We start from the raw sequence: 22,662 nt of genomic DNA, 5'->3' as shown, positions 1-22,662 counted from the left end.
AATTTATAAGGATAGGTTTTGGCCAAATTGATTAAATATTTATTAATCAAATCACCTTCTTCCAGAGGTTTACATTGATAATTCCTAAAAGCTCGATGGATTTATTTTTGAGTAAATGGATGTCCTGAAAAATTTGTTAAATTCTCTTTTAATGAGATTACAAATATGTCTGTTTGCAAAATATAAATGGGAAGAGAAGAAAGAACACTTTTAATTAAAGTAAGTCTTCCTCCCATGGAAACGAAATCATGTTCTCAAGCAGACACTTTTTAATATAAGCTAAGATGTTATTAAAAGGTGATTTTTCATTCTTCCTTTAAATGACAGAGTATCTTAATACTTGAACGATAAGGATAAGATAGAAAAATCTGTTTTATTCTTAGCTTGTTTGGTTGTTTGTAAGAAAATTGTCGAGTACCAGAAAATGCTGTGTATTATAATTGCAGTGTTTTATTTAAAAAGGTTGTTTGGTTTTTTGTAAAGTAAATACATGAGAATTATTTTACCTGTTTGTTTATATGCATATAAATTAAAATAAAAAACAGTGTATTCAAAATACCTGAGTTTGTTTGGTTGTCTGTGAAGTAAATAGAAATAAAATAATTCTTATATTTATTAAATTTATTTTTTAAAAATTGTATGTGAATTATCATGTTGACGTGCCATCAATTAATTTTTATCATCAAGTCTGAGATTTGACACATGTTTGATAAATAATTTTTCAAATTAAAATTCATGTTTTATATTTTTAAGTTTATGCAATGTGCAACACAAGATATCCAATGTCATTGTTTTCTTTTATCCATCTATTTATTTTTATTTGCCCTATAAGCACTTGTATTATCTGTCATAATTTGAACTATGACATGCTTTTTAAATTTCTTCAACTACTCCATCAAGTAATGCACTAATATACTATGCACCTTTACCTGATCAGAAGCTTCTACAAATTTAAGAAAATAATGTCATATGGATTATTGATTAGAATGATAAAAAAGCTTCTATTTTTTATGTCTGACCACCCATCAGACATGATTGTTACTCCAGCTTGATTCTAGGTCCTTTTTTTCTCTTCTTTGCTTTTCTTTCTATTAATTAACTCCTTTTTCAATAACCATGCCCTCAAGACATACATAGATGGAGGTTTCAAGCCTCAACCATATGCACCGATAGAATGGATAATAAGATGTTGCCACATTGAATGAAAGATCATTATTATAAAAAGAAACGTCCCAATTTTAATGCAAACACGTTTGTGTGCCCCTCTAACATGCTTTGGAGGCATATTTTGAGCTTTATCTATCCCCTCTCATTGATCTCTATTATCATTAACATTCATCAGATATTGATCTAAGGGACCTCTTGTACTATACTAGATATTGGTTTTGGAGATGATGAATCATTAGCATTGTCCTTATTCACATATTAAGAGCTGACGTCAATTATATAATCAAACGGTTGCTTTGAAAGATGCTTTGACATCATTGACTTTTATATATAATATTGGATTTTCTCTTTGACAACTAACACATTAACACATGAGCAACAATTTTATGTGAATGGCAGAAGTGTTCCTTCATGCTTGTAGCACCTCTTTTAATTATCTTGTCATAATATTTGCATTTTAAGAAAATATGTTTTATTGTTGCCTCTATCATCAACTTCCTTCATGCTCACTTTGCCTCCACGCAGGATCTTTTTGATTGGTGAATGTGGATTTCTCCTTGCTTCCAGCCATTTTTCACAAAACTTAAAAAGTTATGAAGTAAAAATTTTGTTTTAAAATTCAAGTAAATTGGAAGTTTAAAAATCATGCAAATGTTAAAATTTAACCCTGAAATTTAGAAACTCAATCCACGGGAAAGTGATTATAAGCATTCAAACTTATGAGAGCATATTTAAAATTCAGTGAAAATTATTGGACCTAAGAATATAATTATGCAGTTTTCTTAGCTTTCATGCTTTTTTTGTCTTATTAAACAAGCATATCTTTACTTCTTCAAGATTGATAAACTAAATATTTTCCCAAGTGCCAAAAGGTGCCAAAATCAACTTCAATGAAGAATAGAAGATTTCAAAAGAAAAGAAGAGAAAAAAAAAACAAAAGCGGAAGAGAGGTGCAGGAGTGATAGGAAAGCATAAAAAATGTAGAATGGAATGATGCATACCAAATGCAATATCTTGCTCTTATCAATTTACCAATTTACACTTAAATTTTCTTCTTTATAAACTCAAAAACCATAAAACATAAAAGAAATCATAGAATTAAATCAGTTATATTATCCTCATGTATAAGAATGCTATAAAAGAGACCGCAATAAAGAGTAAATGTTTACACTATATACTGTGAGGACAATACAATGCCTAACAAAACATCCAGTAATAAAATTAACCAAACAAATTGTGAGCTTTAACTCGAAAAATAACAAGAATATATTAATTTGTTGAAACAACAAAAAATCTATGGATTCACATAAAAAATTAATTAAGAGTGGGAGGAGGATATCAAATCAACAAATAGAAGGAGACAGAAGTGTGCATGTTCGAACAAAACAATTGTGGTTGGCTGCCGCTATCTCAACATCAATATTGGTGTTAGTTTTGTTGTCCGGTGCAGTAGGTGGTGGTCCTAGGGTATGAGAGGGAGATTGGAGACTTGCGGGAGATGGGAGAAGGAAGTTTGCAGCTTCAAATGAAGCATGATGTGGCTGTGACGATGTCGATGGTAGAAAGATCAGACGACATTGGTGTAAATGATGTAGTTTGGTGCAGTAGGCGACGTCTGTCGATGGTAGAAAGATCAGACGACATTGGTGTAAGTGATGTAGTTTGGTGCAGTAGGCGACGTCGCCCAGCCCGTTGCGTAAGTGAGAGATGAGAGCTCGTGGGTCCAAGCATATAAACATTTAAATAATTCAATACGGGATGGATGCCTTGTGAAATCTATGGCAAAGCGTGCCTCATTGCATGCTTCAATGATGTTAAGGCTTTCTTGGAAGATCCAAGCGAGGCGTCCGACTCGATGTGGAAAAATCCACGATTGCACAGAGGAACGTCTCTAATTGCATAATTTTAGACACTAGGGTACACTTCATGATGGTCATGAAATAATTACTCTTTTATTAAAGACAGGAAGCATATTGTTTTTTTGATGTTGGAGTTAGTAGTGATGGATATTCAAACAAAAATTGGAGTTAGTGTACCTAGTCTTTCATTTCTACAGGCTATGAAAAAGGTGTCAATGAGATTGGCCTTGATAATTTTGGAGGGCAGTGAGACAGAGGATTTGATACTTGGGGCAATGCAACTTCTATTAGAGGGTTTTCATAATTTTTTGACTAATAGTATAACACTTGGATTGTCAATTCTATGAGAGAATCAACATATTATATACCTCTTAGGATCAGTCTTCTAGCCGACCTGTGTATTCGATGCGACCAACAAAGTATGAGAAGCTATTGAAAATGGTAAATCTGATGGCTCGGGGTGTGTCATACTGGTTTTGCTAATGCCCAAGAAGAATGGGTTGTGACAAATGTGCATTTATAGTAAAACATTGAACAAGGATACCATCAAATATTGATTTTTCATCCCAAGATTGACATCTGTTTGTATAAGATTCATTGAACTGGAATTTCTTCCAAGATCGATCACATAGTAGTTACCAGTAGACTAGGGCGAACAATGAGATGAGTAGAAAATAATTTTCATGACTCGAAATGGAGTTGATGAGTATCTTTATGAGGTTAATGAATCAAATTTTAAAAATATTCATAGGGAAGTTTGAGGTTGTGTATTTCGACGACATCTTGATATATAGTCATTCAAAGGAAGAGCATGCAACACCTATGTTAATTATGTGGAATTTATTTGATAGATTAGCTATATTGTTTTAACAGTTTGTATTGATATGAACTTAATGAAGGTTGAGGCTAATGTACATCAGTTACATGGATTAACATTTTTTTATAAGAGATTTATTAGGAATTTCAGCTTAATCGTGGTGTCCTTGGTAGAACTCCTCAAATAAGACTTATTCACTTTGTCGAATGAAGCATAGGCTAAATTTGAAACTTTAAAGAAACATGTTATTTAATTTATTTTCTTAGCCCTTCAAAACTTGAAACAAATGCTCGAGGTGGAATGCAATGACTCCAATGTAGGAATTGTAGCTATGTTGAGTCAAGCCTGATACTATTTTGCTTTCTTTAGTGATATATTGAACAAGTCTTGAAGATACTATTTTACTTTTGATAAAATGTTTTATGTTGTAGCGTGAGCACTCGACCACCAGAATTATTCTATGCTAGTGAATAGGTTGAATCTTTGCACTAGCCAAGTGACCCTGAAATTCTTAAAAAACAAATTAAACTCAAGGTACAAAATAACCTATCACTATTTATTGATCATTATTATGCAGTTCATCGCAGTTGATTTTGAAGTGTTAAAAAACTTGTGTTCCACTGATTAACATTTTCAGGAGAAGTGGGTTATTGTCATGAAAGATCATACAAATAGCTCCACATATGAGATAGTTTTTTGTTTTCCAGAATAAATTGTGCATCCCTCGCAATGGAGGGATGATCAAATACTTTGGTAGGGATGAAACTCTTTTTTGGTGAAAGAGAATTTCTATTGGCTAGGTTGGTACGAGATGTGAAGCAATATGATATCTAGTGCATAGTATGTCATTTCGGTAAGACTCGAGGAAAAAATATATGTCTATACGTTACCCTTTCCATTCTAGAGTCACCCTGATTGAATGAGCATATATTTTGTGGTGGGCTTATCCTGAGCAAAATAGATCAAGGATTTTGTTATGATAGTAATAGACTGCTTCTCTAAGATGACACACGTTGTTACTTGTCATAAGACAATAAAAGTATTACATATTGTAGAATTATACCTTTGGGAGAACATCCATCTTCATTATGTACTTCGAACTATCACTCCAGTCAAGGATGTGAAATCTCTCAGCAAATTTTGAAACAATTTATGGGATAAGTTGGATACAAAGCTTCAGTTGAGTTCAACACCTTAAACAATAACAAATACAAGTGATGAATCGTAATTTGGGAAACCTCATCAGATGTTTTTTGGAAAAGAACATCAAATATTTGAAATTAGTGTTTTTTAGGTTGAGTTTGCTTATAACTAGTTCACTAGTCAATCCACTATTACTTTTCATTTTAGATTGTGTAGGGACAGAACCCTCTTACTCCTTTTGGGTTAGTGCCAGTACAGTGAGATACTGACATTAGCATAGATGTTGAGGCCGAGTCAAAGAGATTTTTGACTGTACATGAGCTTGTGAGGAAGGAAATTGTCAAAGTAGAACATCAAGTATCAAAAGTAGGCTAATAAGCTAGGAATGGTATGGTCTTCAAGGAAAGTGATTTAGTATAGATCAAGGTGAAGGAGATGTTTCCTATCTGTTCATTTGGAAAACTCAAGCCTACATTTGATGGTCCATTCAAAATCACCTAGAGGATTAATGGTAAATCCTATGATATTGATCTATCGAGAGACTACAATATCTAATGTAATTGAGTTGTCGCCATACTACAAAGATCCAAACATTTTCAGAGATGAATGTGTAGTTCCTCTTACTTAGGGAGAGTGACATGTGAGGCAAGGACATCTTGATCAAAATGGATTTGCTGGAATGGGATTTCACGTTCAATGAATACTGTAGTTGGAGAATTCACACCTATTGGGTTTTGGTAGGTCATTTTGGGCCCCTATTTATCTATTTTAATTTATAATTAGGGTTTCATTTATTGTCTTTGTGTAAGTATGTTATTTTAGAACTTGTAAACACTTTTTTTTCTTTTGGTTTACGCATTAGTGGTTGTTTCCTCTAGTTTATTCTTATCGGAGTGCTTTATCTATAGTACTTTCTTAGGTGGTGTGCTTGTAGCCTGATTGAATCGGACGTCCAACAACCATCTACACAAGCAGATATGCTACAGAATTGTTGTTTCAGCATGTGGTTTGTTGTCCATCCATAGTTCTTCACCGTTCCTAAACCACCGGCATTGCCTCCTCTTTTGTTTCTCATCCTTCAAACCTACTAACCTTCCCACGCCATTTAATAACTCTAGTTCAGTGTCAATTCACTAGATGGTTTTGTTGAGCAAAGGTTCTTCTGACCGTAATTAGGGAAAACACATGTGAATGAGGCCGAACTATTAATCTTTAGAAAAAAAAAAATTGCATGAGCGCTGACATTTCATTTTGCAGTAGTGTTCAACTATCACTCCTGAAGTATGGTACATATCCCAGCTAATCATATTTGCATGCTTTATAACACAAAGAAAACGTGAAAATTTCAAGTAAAAACATAAAAGCTGATTTGTGTGAAGTTTACAATTTTGAACCCAGTATGCCTTGCCTTTCTGGATGTTTCTAGAGCCTTTTTTTTTGTTTTGCAGTATTTCTTCAATCTGGAAGATTTTTCTATCTGATTCCATTTCCCATTTTACTCTTTCGAGCAGAGTATGATTGTTTTCCTTGCTTAAAGTAATGTGATTCTAACGCAAATTAGCTTGCTTTAAGCTTGTTCTAAAATTAATACTTACTGAAATGAAAAGTACTTGATCGTGGTCGTGAGCCCATGCATTATGATTTTTTAGAGACGCTGAAGATCATATTGCTTGGCTTCTTCAACACGGCTTTCATGAAAAGGCTTTGGCTGCTGTGGAAGCGGGGCAAGGAAGGAATGAGCTGCTTGATGAGGTAAGCTGTGCTGCATGTGTTTTTTTTTACTTTTTATTATTGTAATTGGGATCCTAATGTTGTCTTATAATTGGTGTGTCAAAGATACGGATCAATTGCTTTTTCATGCATTGATTTAATGAAAATTCTATGCATAAAAGCATAGGTCCGATTTTAATTTGTTACATTCTAGTTCTTAACTGTCTACTAGATCTTGTAGTCGTGGTATTTTCTTTTTATACTTTTGTTCATATGAACTTTGAATCTCAATTGAAACCATAACAATATGTTTGACCAAGCTTTAGTAAGAATTATTGGAAGATCATTTGTACTAAACAAAGATAATGAGCTATATGGCAATCCAAGCTTTGTAAGAATTATTGCCAGGAGGGTTTTAAAATAAATGTCACTGAGATTGATCATACTTACCATGCAGAGATATTGAGCTATGTGGCAGTCTTCATGGTCGAACGGTATATGCTTTGTCCCAGATTCTCTCGAGTACCATGTTGTACTCTTTGTTTTGGGCCTTCATCCCATTTTGCTTTCCATGATAAATTTTGTAAAGCTGGTTTGTATGTACATAGATTTTCCTTACCATTATAAACTAGAACTAGCACCAATTGAAGCTCTAAATAGGACAGCATGGTGAAGGAATAGTTGAAAAAGTATAGTTGGGATATGGTTTTGATGTTGATTTCCTTCACTATTTTCTTCACTATTTCCGAAGATTCTTCGCTCTGTTCTGCTTTTATGTTGCATATGTTGTCACGTCTTCTTTATTATTTTGAAATTTGTGCTAAGTTGACTTTAAACTTTCTGCTATCCTAATTATTTTCATTTTTCGTAGGAGAGTTTTCTTACCTTTATTTAGGTTCATTTGATAACCATTATAATTTACTGTTGAAAGTATTAGGATCGTTAAATTAGGAATGAAGTAAATCATAGATTTGTTTGTTAAATAAAGGTAAATATCTTTTAATGATTTGTCCTAGAAGCCTGGAATTCTTTTGGCGGGAAAAGATGATCAGATCAAAATTTTAATACTCAACTATTATCTCTACATGACAATTGAAATAATTCTTGTTTATATTCTAAAAGTCTTATGAATCCAAAATTAATGAAAAGTCATATCAATACAAAATCTACCGTCTTTTGGTGTTGTTGTGTCCACGGTATATATTCTTTCTTATTTCACCTTTCTAACTTTAATTATTTCAATAAGTATCAATAATGAGTTATCAAAAACATAGTTGCATTTTCTTAGTTCGAAATAACATAAATCAATAAAGAAAAATATCATTTATGCTAGTTGTTAGTTATGCTATGAAAGATATGACCATATGGTGAACATGTGAATAATAAATTTGCCCATAAATCGAGTTAAATGTCTAAAACAAGATCAAATGGTGGGATTTTAAACTTGAGAAGCATAAAACTAAGTTGAATGTTGCTTTATGCGACAGAATATTGGCCTATACAAAACAAGCATAAAACTAAGTTGAATGTTGCTAAGATGAGAATGCTTAGGCGGATGAGGGGTTGACTCTTAGAGACAAAATGCGAAAGGAATAATATCCATGAAATGTTTGATGTAGCTTCAGTGGCAGACAAGATTAAAAGAGAATCATCTTAGATGGTTTGATCACATTAAATGTCGATCATCTGATGATCCGATTAGGAGAGATGTTTTAGACTCGACTTATCTTAAGAAAGATAGAGGTAGATCTAAAAAGACATTGGGCATGCTGTAGAAAAAATAAACTTAATTTATTATTATTAAATGGCACTCAATAGGACACAATGGAGAAGAAGAATTCATCTAGCCGACCCCACTTAGTGGGATGAAGGCTTGTTGTTGTATATGCTCAGTATCATAATATTTTGCTTGTCTATCTTTCATAATCCTTAGTTTATTTTTGATCAACTGAATCTTCTCAATAACATTTTCTACTAACTCTGCACCACAGAATACAAAAATAGTAATACTTTAAATTTCTTCTCCAAAATCTTTGTAATGCCAAATTAGGGTTTAAAGTCGCTCTCACGTCGAGGAGTTTGAGAAGTTTGACCCTTGCTTGAACTCTTGTGATCACCTAATTGGATTGGTCTTTTTACTCCCTTAGTGTTGCATGTAGCCATCTCACTCTTACCACACATGCCTTTGCTCGCATGCTAGCTGCAAGCTTGGCCACATGAGCATGCTAACCCCCTTGGTTGCCTCCAAAACTATGGATTTTGGCACCTCATACAATCATATAATGTCATGAATATTTAACTCTGCTAATCTCTTAACATGATCTATCTGCTTGATTTGCAAGTAATGGGTAGACTTAATTATTTTATCTTTGATGACCCAAATAGCATCACATTTTTGTTTTTGTTTAGGCAAACTAACTATAAAATCGATTGTTATCTCCAATTTTTACTGTGGCATTGACAACAATTATATATGTCCACCGGGTTTTTGATCTTCTACTTTCGATACATGACATATAAATCATTTGACCATAATTTTTATAATAATTCTTTTCAATCCGGTTACCAAGCTAAATTCTTGACCTCCTTATGTTATGTATTGCTTTCTAGATGAATAATATAGCCAGACATATAAGCATCTTCTAAAATTTTCTTTTTCAAATTATCAACATCCAAAACGTTGATCCTACCATTGCATTCTAACAATTCATTGTCATCAATTTTGTTTTCATCTATACTGTCTGACTGGACTTGATTTAAGATTTTCTGAATAATAACTTTTCTGGCTTGTGAATCTTTGTTTATGTTTTTTAAAGTAGATTGAACTGTCAACTAATTTTAATGAAGAATTTTCTCATAATTGTAATCAATTACTGACTGCTTTCGTCTTTTAATATTCTTGAGTAAACCCTCTTGTTGAGTATACTAAAAATTTTAATTACCTGAAATCTTCCTGCTCAACATATCTGCAATAACATTTGTCATTATCGAATGATATTGTGTATTGAAATCTTAGTATTTGATAAATTTCAATCATTGCCTCTATCTCAAATTCAATTCTTTCTTAGCTAATATATATTTTATAATCTAGTAATCAATAAATATTTCAAATCTAACTTCATATAAGTAATGCCTCTAAAATTTAATTACGAACACAACTATTGCTAGCTCCAAGTCGTGCATGTACTATTTTCTTTCATGGTTTATTTTCTGGAAACATTAGTAATTACTTTTTATGCTACATAAGAATACATCTCAATCTTTTTAATGATACATTACTATAAAGTTAAAATTCATCTGATATTGAGGAAATAGTCAACAATAGAGCAGCTATTAAACAAATTTTTATGCTTTTGGAATGTCTCCCTATGATGATCAATCCATTCAAATTTTATTATCTTACCTTATGTATCAGTCTGTATAATGAAATCAATCTTTGAAACAAATTTAATAATCTCCTCCAATAGCCAATAAAGACCTAAAAAAATCTCGACTTTTGTAATAGCATTTGTTCTTGGTCAATCTATAACTATCTTGATTTAATTTATATGCCTAAAAAATTTACACTTTTTAACCTGAATTCACATTTTAATAAATTTTCACATAATTTATTATTCTTCAAAACATATAAAACTGCATGAAGATGAATTGAATGACTATTTTATCCTTTGAATGAACCAAAATATTATCTATAAATACTATCATAAATATATTAAAAAATTGCTTGTAGATTTTCTTCATTAAACCTGTAAACGTTGCTCGAGCCTTAATGAATCAGAATGACATTACACCATATTCTTAATGCTCATATCTAACTTTGAATGTTGCATTTACTTTGCATCTGTTTTAATCCTCAACTGATGACAACTCATTTTTAGATCTATTTTTTAAAATGTAGGAGCCCCCTCCAATTGATCAAAAATATCATTAATCTCTGCCAGTGGATATTTTATTCTAATAATGAGCTTATATAGTTATCTATGATCAACACACAACTTGAAACACATCTAGTATTTATAAATAATACTTGTGCCAAGATAATGTGTTAGGCTTCATAAATTTCTTTTTTAATAGTTTCTGCAATTGACACTCCAACTCGTACAATTCTTGAACTGTAATTCTAGACGGTGCATTTGATGCTAGCTTAGAACTTGACAATAATTCAAAAGTGCAATCTATATCTCTTACTAACAAAGATATACAAAATATCTTTGGTTCAAATAAGGTTTTCTTAATGAAGGGGTTATTCAACATGAAGATGATGGAACACTGGACTTATAAATTCCTTATTTAATAGTTCTCGCAATTGACACTTCAACTTTTACAATTCTTTTACTGGCCTTCTATATGGAGCTTTAGATACTCACTTAGAACTTGACAATAATTCAAAAGTGAAATCTATAGCTCTCACTGGTGGTAGCTGAAATGAATCATCAAAAAAACTTATGGATATTCCCTAACTATTAGAGTATTATTTAGCTATTCCACTTTCTTAGTTGTGTCTTTCACCTAAGAAAAAAAATCTGGTTGTCAATATTTAATAACTTGAAAGCCTTCAAACATGGTATTACTATTTCTCATAGGTATCAACTCTCTTTTCCACCTTCTTATTACACTCTATGATCGTTACAGAGTTAGATCATCAATTCATACTTAAAATTGCATCAAATTCAACCAATGACAATGCAATCAACTGTCATAACATCACTCTCGCATACATTTGATTAATCTCTATAGAACTTTCATTTTATATTTTAACAGATAAAATTTTTGGCATTATTATAGTATTTAAACTCATTGGTCCAACTAAATCTTTTGTATTAAATGAACGGGATGCCTTGATATCAAATACGATTTGAATTAGTCTATTTTGGACGGATATAAGATCTATATTAAGATAAAAATATATTGAACACTAAAAACAAATTATTTAACATATAATTGAGTCTATGATCTTATGAATGAAAAGTATTTAGATGCAAATAAAATTTGACGAATTAAAATTTTTTGAATATAAAATATATGTGATAATCTCAGTTGACTCAGTAGCTTCTTGTTGGGATAATGCGTATCCTTTTGATTGAACATTCTGTTGGGTTTGACCTTGATTTGATATAGATATTGTGGACTCGACTATCGTTTATTTGCCAAAACTCATTTGAGATGGTGCAACATTGATCCTAGTTTCTATTGGAATCATCCTAAAGTTGGGCAATTCCTTAGTGTGTTCTGACTGGTGATTCTAGAAACAAGTGTTTGACCCAATAGACACCCACCCTTATGAAACTTTTCACACTTCTTAGCATTGCCATGATTGCCAAAGCTGTTGGATCTTACTTTTTTAAGAATTGAATTCCCACTTTGATGTGATTTCTTAATCTCAGAGCTCTATAGAAGCCTGAGTTCCTCTTAACTCTATCTTCTAATAAACTCTTCTCCTCGAAGTAGCTTGAACAATCACCTAGTGTGGAATAATCATCAATTTGAAAAGGAATTAATGGTTGTTTAAGTCTATCCTTAAGTTAAAATAAGAAAATGTGACATTTGGGATAAGCTTCGGTGCATATCTCGAGAGCATAATAAACCCAACTTTATATTGTATAATTTAATGATCACCCTGAAGCAGTCTAATAAACTTTTCATACATTTGTTATTTAGATAAAAGTGGTACAAATCAATATCTAAATATTCCTCATTCCTCCCGCTATACTAAATGGCTAGATCAACCACCAAATTTCTCCTATAATTGTCATTGCTATCATCTCTTTGCTTCCCTTGTAAAAGGAAAAAGTAGTTATGTTAATTTTTCTTTCCTATTGGTATGACATATCTTCTATAATCTTCTCTTCCTGTATCAATGAGTTTTCAACATCCACCGACCTTTCTGTTTCAGAAGATAGAGATGGTCTCCTATCATAAAATGATTTTAAGTTTTTATTCATCTGTTCTCCCCCACTACTATTGGCTTAAGGTTGAAAAGTAATAAATAAAATGGGTCACCACACTCATTACTTCAGAAAATGTATCAGTATCAACTATATATTCTGTGACATTAGTTCTTTTATTATCCTTTGTGACTTCTCATGATTATTCATAATTCTGAAATAAAAGTAATCTAATATAATCAAACAAACATTCAATTTATATTATTTATAAATTTATTCAATCAACCTGATAGCTCTTTTTAAGAATTAAAACCTAATTCTCTCTGATATCTTTTTTATCATGACCAGACTCGAGTTTAAAATACTAAAATGGTAATGGACAGTTGGATTGCAATAACATATTTAACAATCATAGTAGTCTAGAACAACAATCATCCAAACAGAAAAGATACTAGACAATAAAAGTATCCAGAACATCTAAATCAACATAAAAGCATCCAAAATGCAAGAATATTAATGAAATGAAAGCAAACATAAAAAACAATATCTAACACCTAATTTCACTTGAATTTCTTCTGCGATAGATATACTCACTCTCTCTCTCTCTCTCTCTCTCTCTCTCTCTCTCTCTGCTTCTTTAATTGCTTCGCATTCAAAAACGACGTTTGTCTTCTAATGTTGAAACTTTCAAGATGGTTTCGTTCAAACCATTGCCCTTGTTATGAAGTTCCTCTTTTTTTTTTGTTATTGCACACATACATTTATAGTTAAAATAGATTGGATACATACACGCCTCTGACACTACATAAAAGTATATAATTTATGTTAAAGAAATGAGCATGTATGTCCTAAAGTAATGAATTAAAGTTTCTAAAAAAAATTAAACATGTATATTTTTATGATAAAAATATTTAAGTAATCATTCTTTTTTATTTAAAAATGAAACTTATCTTTATGTTATACATGAGAGTTAGTATTTATTTGTTCTATTTCATAAATTAAATAATATCTATGTTTCTCTTATCATTCGAAAATTAATGATATTAAGTTTCTTATAATCCCTTTTTTTTGTTTTTAATATTAATTTTGTTTGAATTTTTATTTATATTTTATAATGTATACGAGAAATATTTACATACATACCAATCAATTCTTTTGTATTTATATATCTAACAGTTAAAGTGTAATTTTTAAATATATGTCACCTTACCTATGCATAGAAATATGTATTTCACATTTCAAAAGTTAAAATAGTTGTATTTTAGTTGTGATATGAATGATTTTGGTAGTATAAATATAAAAACTATGTTTGGGTGTTAGATGTGTAAATACGTAAGAATTGGGTGTTATGCATGTAAATGCCTATTTATATTATAATGTCATATTCGATTCGTGGTTGTATCTTAAATTTTCATTAGTTGAAGTGTTATGTACCTGTGTCATGTATTGTTTGTGTCTCCGTTTCTGTATTCATACATCATAGGCCACCAACATTGCCCACAATAAAGTACAATATGATTGAACTAAATATGTTGAGGTGGATATATATTTGATAAATAAAAACTGATTGTTTGTTAATTTTTACTTATTATGTTCTAACGAGAAATCAATATGCTACCATATTTACCAAAAAAAATTTGCTAGCTGTATTCAAAATTATCTTAAGAAATATTGAATGGTAGATTTATATCATCCAATTTGAGAGTGTATTGTAAATATTAGGATTGTTAAACATGAAATGAAAAAGGCCATAGATTAACATGCTAAATAAGGAAAAATATGTACCATGGATTAACGTATTTAACATTGAAATAAGAGTGCCACAGATGCTCCTTGTTACCATCTAAAATACAAAGTTTTGGGTAGCAAATCCAATTTTATTTTGGTAATTAGTATTTTTTTTTAATTTTTTAGATTGTTTTAAATATTTTGCCACTATTTAACATATGACAAAAGCTGTACTTGGAAAATCAAATAGAAATGTTTTATAATTAAAAATAATTGGTGGTAGAATAATAATGTGTTAAAAAGATAAAATATAAAAAATTATGTTATAAAATTGGTTTAAATGTAAAAGCTTAGAGAATTGAGAAAAATATAAGGTGGCTCAGGAAGAATCTAAGAGAATAATTTGTGATGCTAAAAATTTTGTTTTTAGTGATCTTTATAATAAATTAGATACTAAAGATGATAAAAAAATATATGTATAAACTAGCCAAACAAAGAGAAAAAAAATTTAATTCAAGTAAAGTGTATTAAAGATGAAAATAAAAAATGTTTTTCTTAGAGAAATATATTCAACATAGGTGAGTGAGCTTTTTTGATAAACTTTTCAATTAATTTTCTGAAAATACGATCGATCTTAGTGATCTTAAGTCATTAATAATAATAAAACATTTTATTTTTACATCACATTAGTAAAATAAAAGTTGAGAAGGGTTTAAAGAAAAACAAGGTTGGAAGATCAGTAGGACACGATGATATCCCAATTGAAGTGTGAAAATATTTAGGAGATTTGAGAGTTTCTTAGCTCACTAAACTTTTTAATATTATTTTAAGAACTAAACTGATGCCTGAGGAGTGGAAGAGAGTATTTTGGTCTCTATTTTTAAGAATGATGGGATGCACAAGAGTGTACAAATTATAGAAGAATTAAGCTGGTGTGTCATACTTTAAAATTATGGGAGAGATTAATTGAACCCAGGTTAAGAAGTGATACAAAGATTTCTTATAATCAGTTTGGATTTATGCCAAGTAGGTCTATTATGGAAGCTATACATTTATTGAGAGGTTTGATGAGAAGTACAAAGAGGAAAAGGCAGATCTATATATAATTTTGATTGACAAAGAAAAAACTTATGATAAGGTTTCAAGAGAAGACCTTTGTAGAGTTTTAGAGAAGAATGATGTTGATATGACTTATATTAAAGTCATTAAATGTTTGTATACTAGGGCTCTTACTTGTGATAGAAGGAGGTTTGACCAAGTGTTTTCTTATGTCAGCAGGATTACATCAGGGACCGGCTTTAAGCCCATATCGTTTTGCTTTAGTTATGGATGCTCTTCATTTATAGAAGGATGTACATTGGTGTATGCTTTTCGCTATAGGATGCATGTTATTGACTTGTTAACCTTTAGTTATCCTCCTTTGCAGATGCATTTTACATGAAAAGATATGTTTTTGTGTCTCAGTCACTAGACATTGCTTTGACTGATATAATGATATTACAGTTTATGCTACCCAAGCTTTTAACATCTTAACTTCTTTATGCAACTCTAGGTGGGATCCAGATATCTTGACCATCTGATTGTCGAAAGAAAATATGCTGAAGCAGCATCCTTGTGTCCTAAATTGCTTCGTGGTTCAGCCTCAGCATGGGAGAGGTTGAAATTGACTAATAAATTATGGTTTGTATCTGTTATTCTTTATTGTGACGAGACTTGTTATTTGTATGATAGATGGGTTTTTCACTTCGCTCATCTGCGGCAGCTTCCTGTTTTGGTTAGTTACATGCCTACAGAAAATCCCCAACTAAGTGATACTGCTTATGAGGTATGTCCTATGGATTATACTCTGTAACTTTGCCATTGTATACTACGCTTCTTAAGACTAGCAAAGCCTCCTAAATGATTGCCTATAATATATTTTTTACAGGTTGCACTTGTTGCATTAGCAACTAATCCTTCTTTCCATAATGTCTTACTGGCAACTGTTCGGTCATGGCCGCCTACCATATATTCCTCGTTGCCTATTATTTCTGCAATTGAATCGCAGCTTAGTACTTACTCTACAACCAACTTATTAAAAGAGGTATTGCCTGCAGTTTTCTTTTCTTAAATGTTTTTTGTTTTTTTTCTTTTTTTCTCCGTCACTAAACCGTAGTATTGCAGGCATTAGCTGAATTATATGTTATCAACTGTCAATATGAGAAGGCTCTTGCTTTATATGCTGATGTAATTTCTTCTTTTGTATTTAATGTTCACACAATTCGAATCAGGAGAATAATATTTACTGCTAAGTTTAAAATAAATTTTCTTTTTCTTTTTCAGTTATTGAAACCGGAGATATTTGATTTCATTGAGAAAAATAATCTACATGATGCAATTCATGGAATGGTATGCTTCTATTGCTTTTACAAGATGAATGCACCAATTATTTTTGATATATCTGCAACATTGATAACGAGTCAATCTTAAAAGTTAAGTATTTTCTTATTTTGCTTAATCTCAAGAATTAACTATGTTTAGCAAGCCACCTTACTTACAAACCTATTTGTGCTTAGAAGGGAAATCCGCAAAGCAATTTTGGACTCGAAATTTTGCAGCATATACTGACTTTTTTATTATGCTAGAAGCTAAATGGGGGTCCGCGATCCAAAATGAATGCCTCACTAATTGATAGCGTGTTAAGAACTGGTAAATTGCGAGGCTGAATGCTTGAGCTTGTAGATTGAGAACCAAGAGTTAACTCAATATTCTAGTAGGAACCGGTCTTTTTATATGGCAGAATACTTCTTTCCTATGAATGATAATGCAATTACTCCATGATAGATCTATTTACTGGTTTAACTAGGATGGCCTTTGAAGACTTTATCAACGGCATGATGCGTAGTAAGGAAACAGTCATGTTTTATTTATGTCTGAATAAAATGGTTGTCCAACATTATGGGAAATTGTTTATTACTTTTTATTCCCTTAAATTTTTACATACGATCAAAATTGCCACGCTTTTCTTCCTCTTCCTCTTATCAAATCCTGATATCATAAAATTAAAATACAAGACCGAGCATGGACAATGTTTTTGACTGTAAATGTTAGTTTTGATAGCTTCATAGTATTAATTGATGAAACTATGTCAGAAAATGTATTTTGAATGAACTGATTTGTATTTGCTTAATTATAGTTATACTAAGTTTAAATATCCTACTTTCTTAAACTTTATACATACATTTGATTGGGAATATACTTGAAGATATAACTTCTAGGGTTAAATCTTAGTACTTAAAGTGGAAAAGTCTATCATTTGTATGATGCAATAAGAGATTATCATTAAAATTTACTATTTTAGAATAAAAATTAGGCTCCCTATGATGTATGGATTTGAGTATTTTATATATAACCAACGTTCTCAAAATTATTATGTAAGCATACAATGGTAGGTTAGAATAGTAGAAAGAGTTGTTGGAATACTTTTTATGAGGAACCCTAATGAATCAGTATTCAAAGTAAATTTATGTCAATTGAGTTTTCTAACTTATTTGACATGAATTCTTGTGATCATTGTGCAAGTGCTAGAGCGTCCTTGAAAGCGACGCACTGTATGGTCTGAGTACAGTGAAGTATGCAAGGACCGTCACATCGACGTTCGAATGTAGTATCAAATAAGCAAGAGTCCCCACATTACGGATGAATGCAGGTAAATAAGTTATATATAAGAACTCTCTTTGGCAAATTAATGGAATTAATTGATATTATGATTTTTAAAAAGATAAATATCTTATCTATTCAAGAAACTATATGGGTTGGAGAAAAGGCTAAAGAGATTAATAATTTAGGTTTTAATCATAGGTATTCAGGTAAGAGTCGCACTTTAAATGGTATAGTTGTAATTATAGCTAAGTGTTTAAAAGATAATGTTGTAAAAATTAATAGAATTGGAGATGGAATTATATCCCTTAAGATTATTGTTGATACTAGAAAATTAATAGAGTTAGAGATAGAATTATATCCCTTAAGATTATTGTTGATACTAGAACTTTTTTAATATTATAAGTACTTATGCTCCTCAAGTAGGTTTAGAAATAGGTTCTAAAGATAAATTCTGGAATGAATTAGAAGACTTAATACAATATAAATGATGCCTCTTGAAGAAAGAATTTTTATTGGAGGTGATTTAAATGGACATATCGGTAGTGGTCGAATATTTTAGAAATATACATGGTGGCTACAGTTTTGGAGTGATTAGTGAAGAAGTTACAACTATATTGGATTTTGCTTTATCGTATGATTTTGTTATTGCTATTACTTTATTCAAGAAAAGTGATGAGTATACTATTACTCATAAGAATGGATCTAATAAAACACAAATTGATTATTTTCTTATGAGAAGAAGAGATCGTCGAAAATGTAAAGATTGCAAGGTCTTTCCAAGTAAAGATTTAAGTACTCAAGAGTGATTATTAGTTCTAGATTTTAAGATAAAGAGTTGTAAAATAAAGAATAGGAATCATCGTCATAGAATTAGATAGGGGTACCTAAAAGACACAAATAAAATTATTTTTACGAGTAAAATTCAAGATTTCAAAATTTAGGATGATCATGAAGAAACAAATTCTATATGGGATAAAGTAACAATCTCTATTAAACAAGTGACAAAAGTTGTACTTGAAGAATCAAATGAAAATATTTATATAAATAAAAATAGTTGTTGGTTGAATAATAATGTACAAGAAAAGATAAAATATAAGAAGTTATGTTATAAAAATTTGTTTAAATGTAAAAGCTTGGAAAACTGAAAAAATTGTCAAACGGTCCGCGTGACCCTAAAAGTGTTGCTTTTAGTGACTTGTATAATATATGAGATACTAAGGAGGGTGAAAAATATATATATAAACTGGCTGATAAAGAGAAAAGAAAAGTAAAGATTTAACTTGAGCAAAGTGAATTAAAGATGAAATTGAAAAAGTGCTTTTCATATAAAAGAATATTCAAACTAGGTGGGTGAGTTGTTTTGATATATTTTTTAATGAAGTTTCGAAAATTAAGATCGACCTTAGTGATCTTAATATCATGAATAATAATAAAATATTCATTCTTATCATTGCATTGATAAAAAAGAAGTTGAGGAGGCTTTAAAGAAAACCAAGGGTGGAAAGTCTGTAAGATCGGATAATATCCCAATCAACTTGTGGATATATTTAGAAGATTTGAGAGTTTCTTGGCCTACTAAACTCTTTAATATTATTTTAAAAACTAAAAAGATGCCTGAGAAGTGGAGGAAGAGTATTTTTGTCCCCATTTCTAAGAATAAAGGGGATACACAATAGCTTGCAAGTTATAGAAGAATTAAGTTGATCTTATACTTTGAAATTATGGGAGAGGGTAACTGAACATAGGTTTAGATATATTACAAAGATTTCTCATAATCAATTTGGATTTATGCCGGGGTGGTCTACTATGGAAGCTATACATTTATTGAGAGGTTTGATGGAGAAGTGCAGAGATAATAAGGAGGATCTACATATGATTTTTATTGATTTAGAAAAAGCTTACGATAAGGTTCCAAGGGATATCCTTTGGAGAGTTTTTGAGATGAATGGTGTTGATATGACTTAAATTCTAGTCATTAAAGATATGTATACAAGAGCTGTTACTTGTGTTCGAATAGAAGGATGGTTGACCAAATATTATCCTATTTATGTTGGTTTAGTTCAGGGATCGGCTTTAATCCCTTATATTTTTTGCTTTAGTTATGGATGGTCTTATTGGACACTTACTGGAGGATGTACCTTGGTGTATGCTTTTTGTTGATGATATCCTTCTTGTGGATAAGAGGAGAGAATAAGCTTAGGAGAAACTTGAATTATGGAGGTCTACTTTGGAGTCTAAATGCCTTCGTTTGAGTAGCACTAAAACTGAATACTTGAAATGTAATTTTTGTAGTGGTAGCACTAGTGACAAAAAATGAAACTATGGGTGATCAAATTATTAGAATGTGTGAACGCTTTAGATATCTCGAGTCTATTTTTCAATGTGATGGTGATATTGATGGGGTTGTTATTAGTAGAATTCAAGTTGGTTGGTTCAATGGAGGAATGCTTCGGGGGTATTGTGTGATAGAAAAGTACCGCTTTGACTGAAATGAAAATTTTATAAGATGGTGGTGAGACCTGCAATACTCTATGATGTTGAATGTTGACCTTTAAAAGAGAAGCATAAAACAAAGTTAAGTGTTGTTAAGATGAGACTGCTTAGGCGGATGCGTGGCTTGACACTTAGAGATAGAGACAAAATGTGAAATGAATATATGTGTGATAAGGTTGGTGTAGCTCCAGTGGCGGACAAGATTAGATAGAGTGGTGATAAGGTTTGGAGCACCTTTAAGAGGGCTAAGAAAAGTTTCCAGGCCTTAGTGGAGTTAGTCGGCAAGTAAACTTAAGGATATAAGCACAAATAATTTTTGTAAACAACCCAAAACATAAGAAATATGTCTAGAAATTTCTTGTAGAGTTTCATAATTTTTGAAACGATATTTATTTTGGATTGCAGCTAGAAACTTTGGTCTTGTGGAAATCTTTTCCGGCCAATAGCACAAATGGAAATATTGCTTTGGAAGTGGAGTAATATACATGGGTTTGGGTTTAAACACCTGAAATTAATGATGTAGTTTGAGATGAGGAATTTTATGAAGTTTCAATGCGATTTGGTTTCACATGCTGACAGAATCGCTATATCATTTACGCAAAATCTAGGATTGCTTAGATGGGAGTAGAAACTGCAGTATTGCAGATCCTAGTTTGCCTAAGTTGCAAGTGGTGTAAAAGAAAAAAATATAATTAAAATAAAAATAAAAATAAAGAAAAGAAAATGTCAGAAGAAATGTGGTCATCTGATCCTTGCATCTCCTTGTTGTTAGTGTTCATGGTTTGATCCTGGTTGTAAATGCCTTGAAAATCACTACATCACATGTTTCAGAAGCCACAATCAGTTATGTACGAAGGAAAAAAAGAGAAGATGATGGCAGTAATCAATTGCAAATGAGATAATTGAATACATTGACACCATGAAGGGCTTTGCATCCATCTATGGAGGAGTGTTTTATTTGAGCAGAAATCATGACTTGTCATATTGAAAAAAGTTGATGAGTTCTCTTATGATTAACTTGTTCTGAAATATTGTTCGTCCGACTTCTTAGCTTTTGGCTACCCAGCTTTCTGTCTTTGTAATCTCTTAATGACGTCATTCAGTTCTCTTCCCCATGGCATTGAGAAGTTGAACCATACAGAAGGTAAAAACAAATTACATCAGACCATGTTGCAATTAAAAACAGCAGTAGCGGACTTAGAAATCATTCTTCAAATTATGATTGCACAAGACACTAAGGTCACTAAGGTCAAGTTTTGCTGATGAATTTTGATTAGGTCGTACTGTAAACATTGCGATGTAGCACATGTAGTGTCACCAACGCCATATTCTCACTCGAATAGAAATTTGGACTCTATTGATATATTCCTGGGACACTCAATTCTCTTAAAAATAAATTTCAAAGCAACCTCTTGTTGACCTCATTTTTAGTGAGGTTTAGTCTTTCTCTTAGGATTTAGGATCTAGCCTTAGGGGTCTCCTCGCGACTATCTTAGAGCCTTAGAAATATGACCCGCCTCGTTTTAGGAGTTCGACCTACTTCCGTCACCTTTATTATCGACTTCTAGCACTTAGAATGATGAAACCGACATGAGGAAACCCAAAAGGGATTCCTGTAGGACCTTTCTGAGCCTTAGGGTGGTCTTCTGCACAATTCGCACTCCCGCGCGCACAAACTTCGCAATTTGGAGAGTCGACGCGTCCGATCGCCACAATTCACATCGCTTGCACTGTTATTTGTCGAGGGCTCGAGTAAACCTTTTGAGACGATCGATCGCGGGTCGAAATTATGTGAAATTTGAGTTTTGACGCGTTTTTGACCCGATTATCGACGACGTCGTCCGAGCGACCCCGGATAACAAAACGGACTGCACTGGCGCGTTCGAAGAGTCAATTTTGCTTGGAGAGGACACCCATTTTGTTACGTCGCCGCGCGCGAGTAAATCGAATATAATTTAATATATATATATATACATATAAATAATAAACCTATTTTCCTCCTTTCCTCTTTAAGCCCTAACTCCCCATTCTCCGCGTCCGAGCTCTGCCCTCCTTCCTTCTCCCGTTCGCGTGCCTGGCCCTTTCCCTTTCTCGTTCTCGAGCCGACCAAACTCTTTTCTTCCGCGCGTGAGAGGGTTGAGCTTCGCTCGTCCTTGCCTGACATGCTACTGCTCGCGGCCCTCCCTCCCGAAGTTGTGTCAGGCTCTCTTAGCTGTGG

At 32.0% G+C, this 22,662-nt stretch overlaps 1 protein-coding gene across 3 annotated transcripts in view; it reads left to right on the top strand.

Moving 5' to 3' along the window:
• LOC110036581 (vacuolar protein sorting-associated protein 41 homolog) overlaps positions 1-22,662 on the top strand; it is a 101,181-nt gene that overhangs the window by 55,728 nt on the left and 22,791 nt on the right. For all 3 annotated transcript variants that reach the window (XM_020741058.1, XM_020741059.1, XM_020741060.1), the window contains 6 exons: positions 6,636-6,738; positions 15,862-15,965; positions 16,041-16,134; positions 16,237-16,392; positions 16,473-16,535; positions 16,632-16,697. In XM_020741058.1, coding sequence (XP_020596717.1) covers positions 6,636-6,738; positions 15,862-15,965; positions 16,041-16,134; positions 16,237-16,392; positions 16,473-16,535; positions 16,632-16,697 — 586 coding nt within the window. The remainder of the gene's footprint in view (positions 1-6,635; positions 6,739-15,861; positions 15,966-16,040; positions 16,135-16,236; positions 16,393-16,472; positions 16,536-16,631; positions 16,698-22,662) is intronic.

Source organism: Phalaenopsis equestris, unplaced genomic scaffold (genome assembly GCF_001263595.1).
Source record: "Phalaenopsis equestris unplaced genomic scaffold, ASM126359v1 Scaffold208847, whole genome shotgun sequence".
NCBI classification, from domain to species: Eukaryota; Viridiplantae; Streptophyta; class Magnoliopsida; order Asparagales; family Orchidaceae; genus Phalaenopsis; species Phalaenopsis equestris.
The sequence above is the reverse complement of the archived record's forward strand: the minus strand, read 5'-3'. Positions and strand labels throughout refer to the sequence as shown.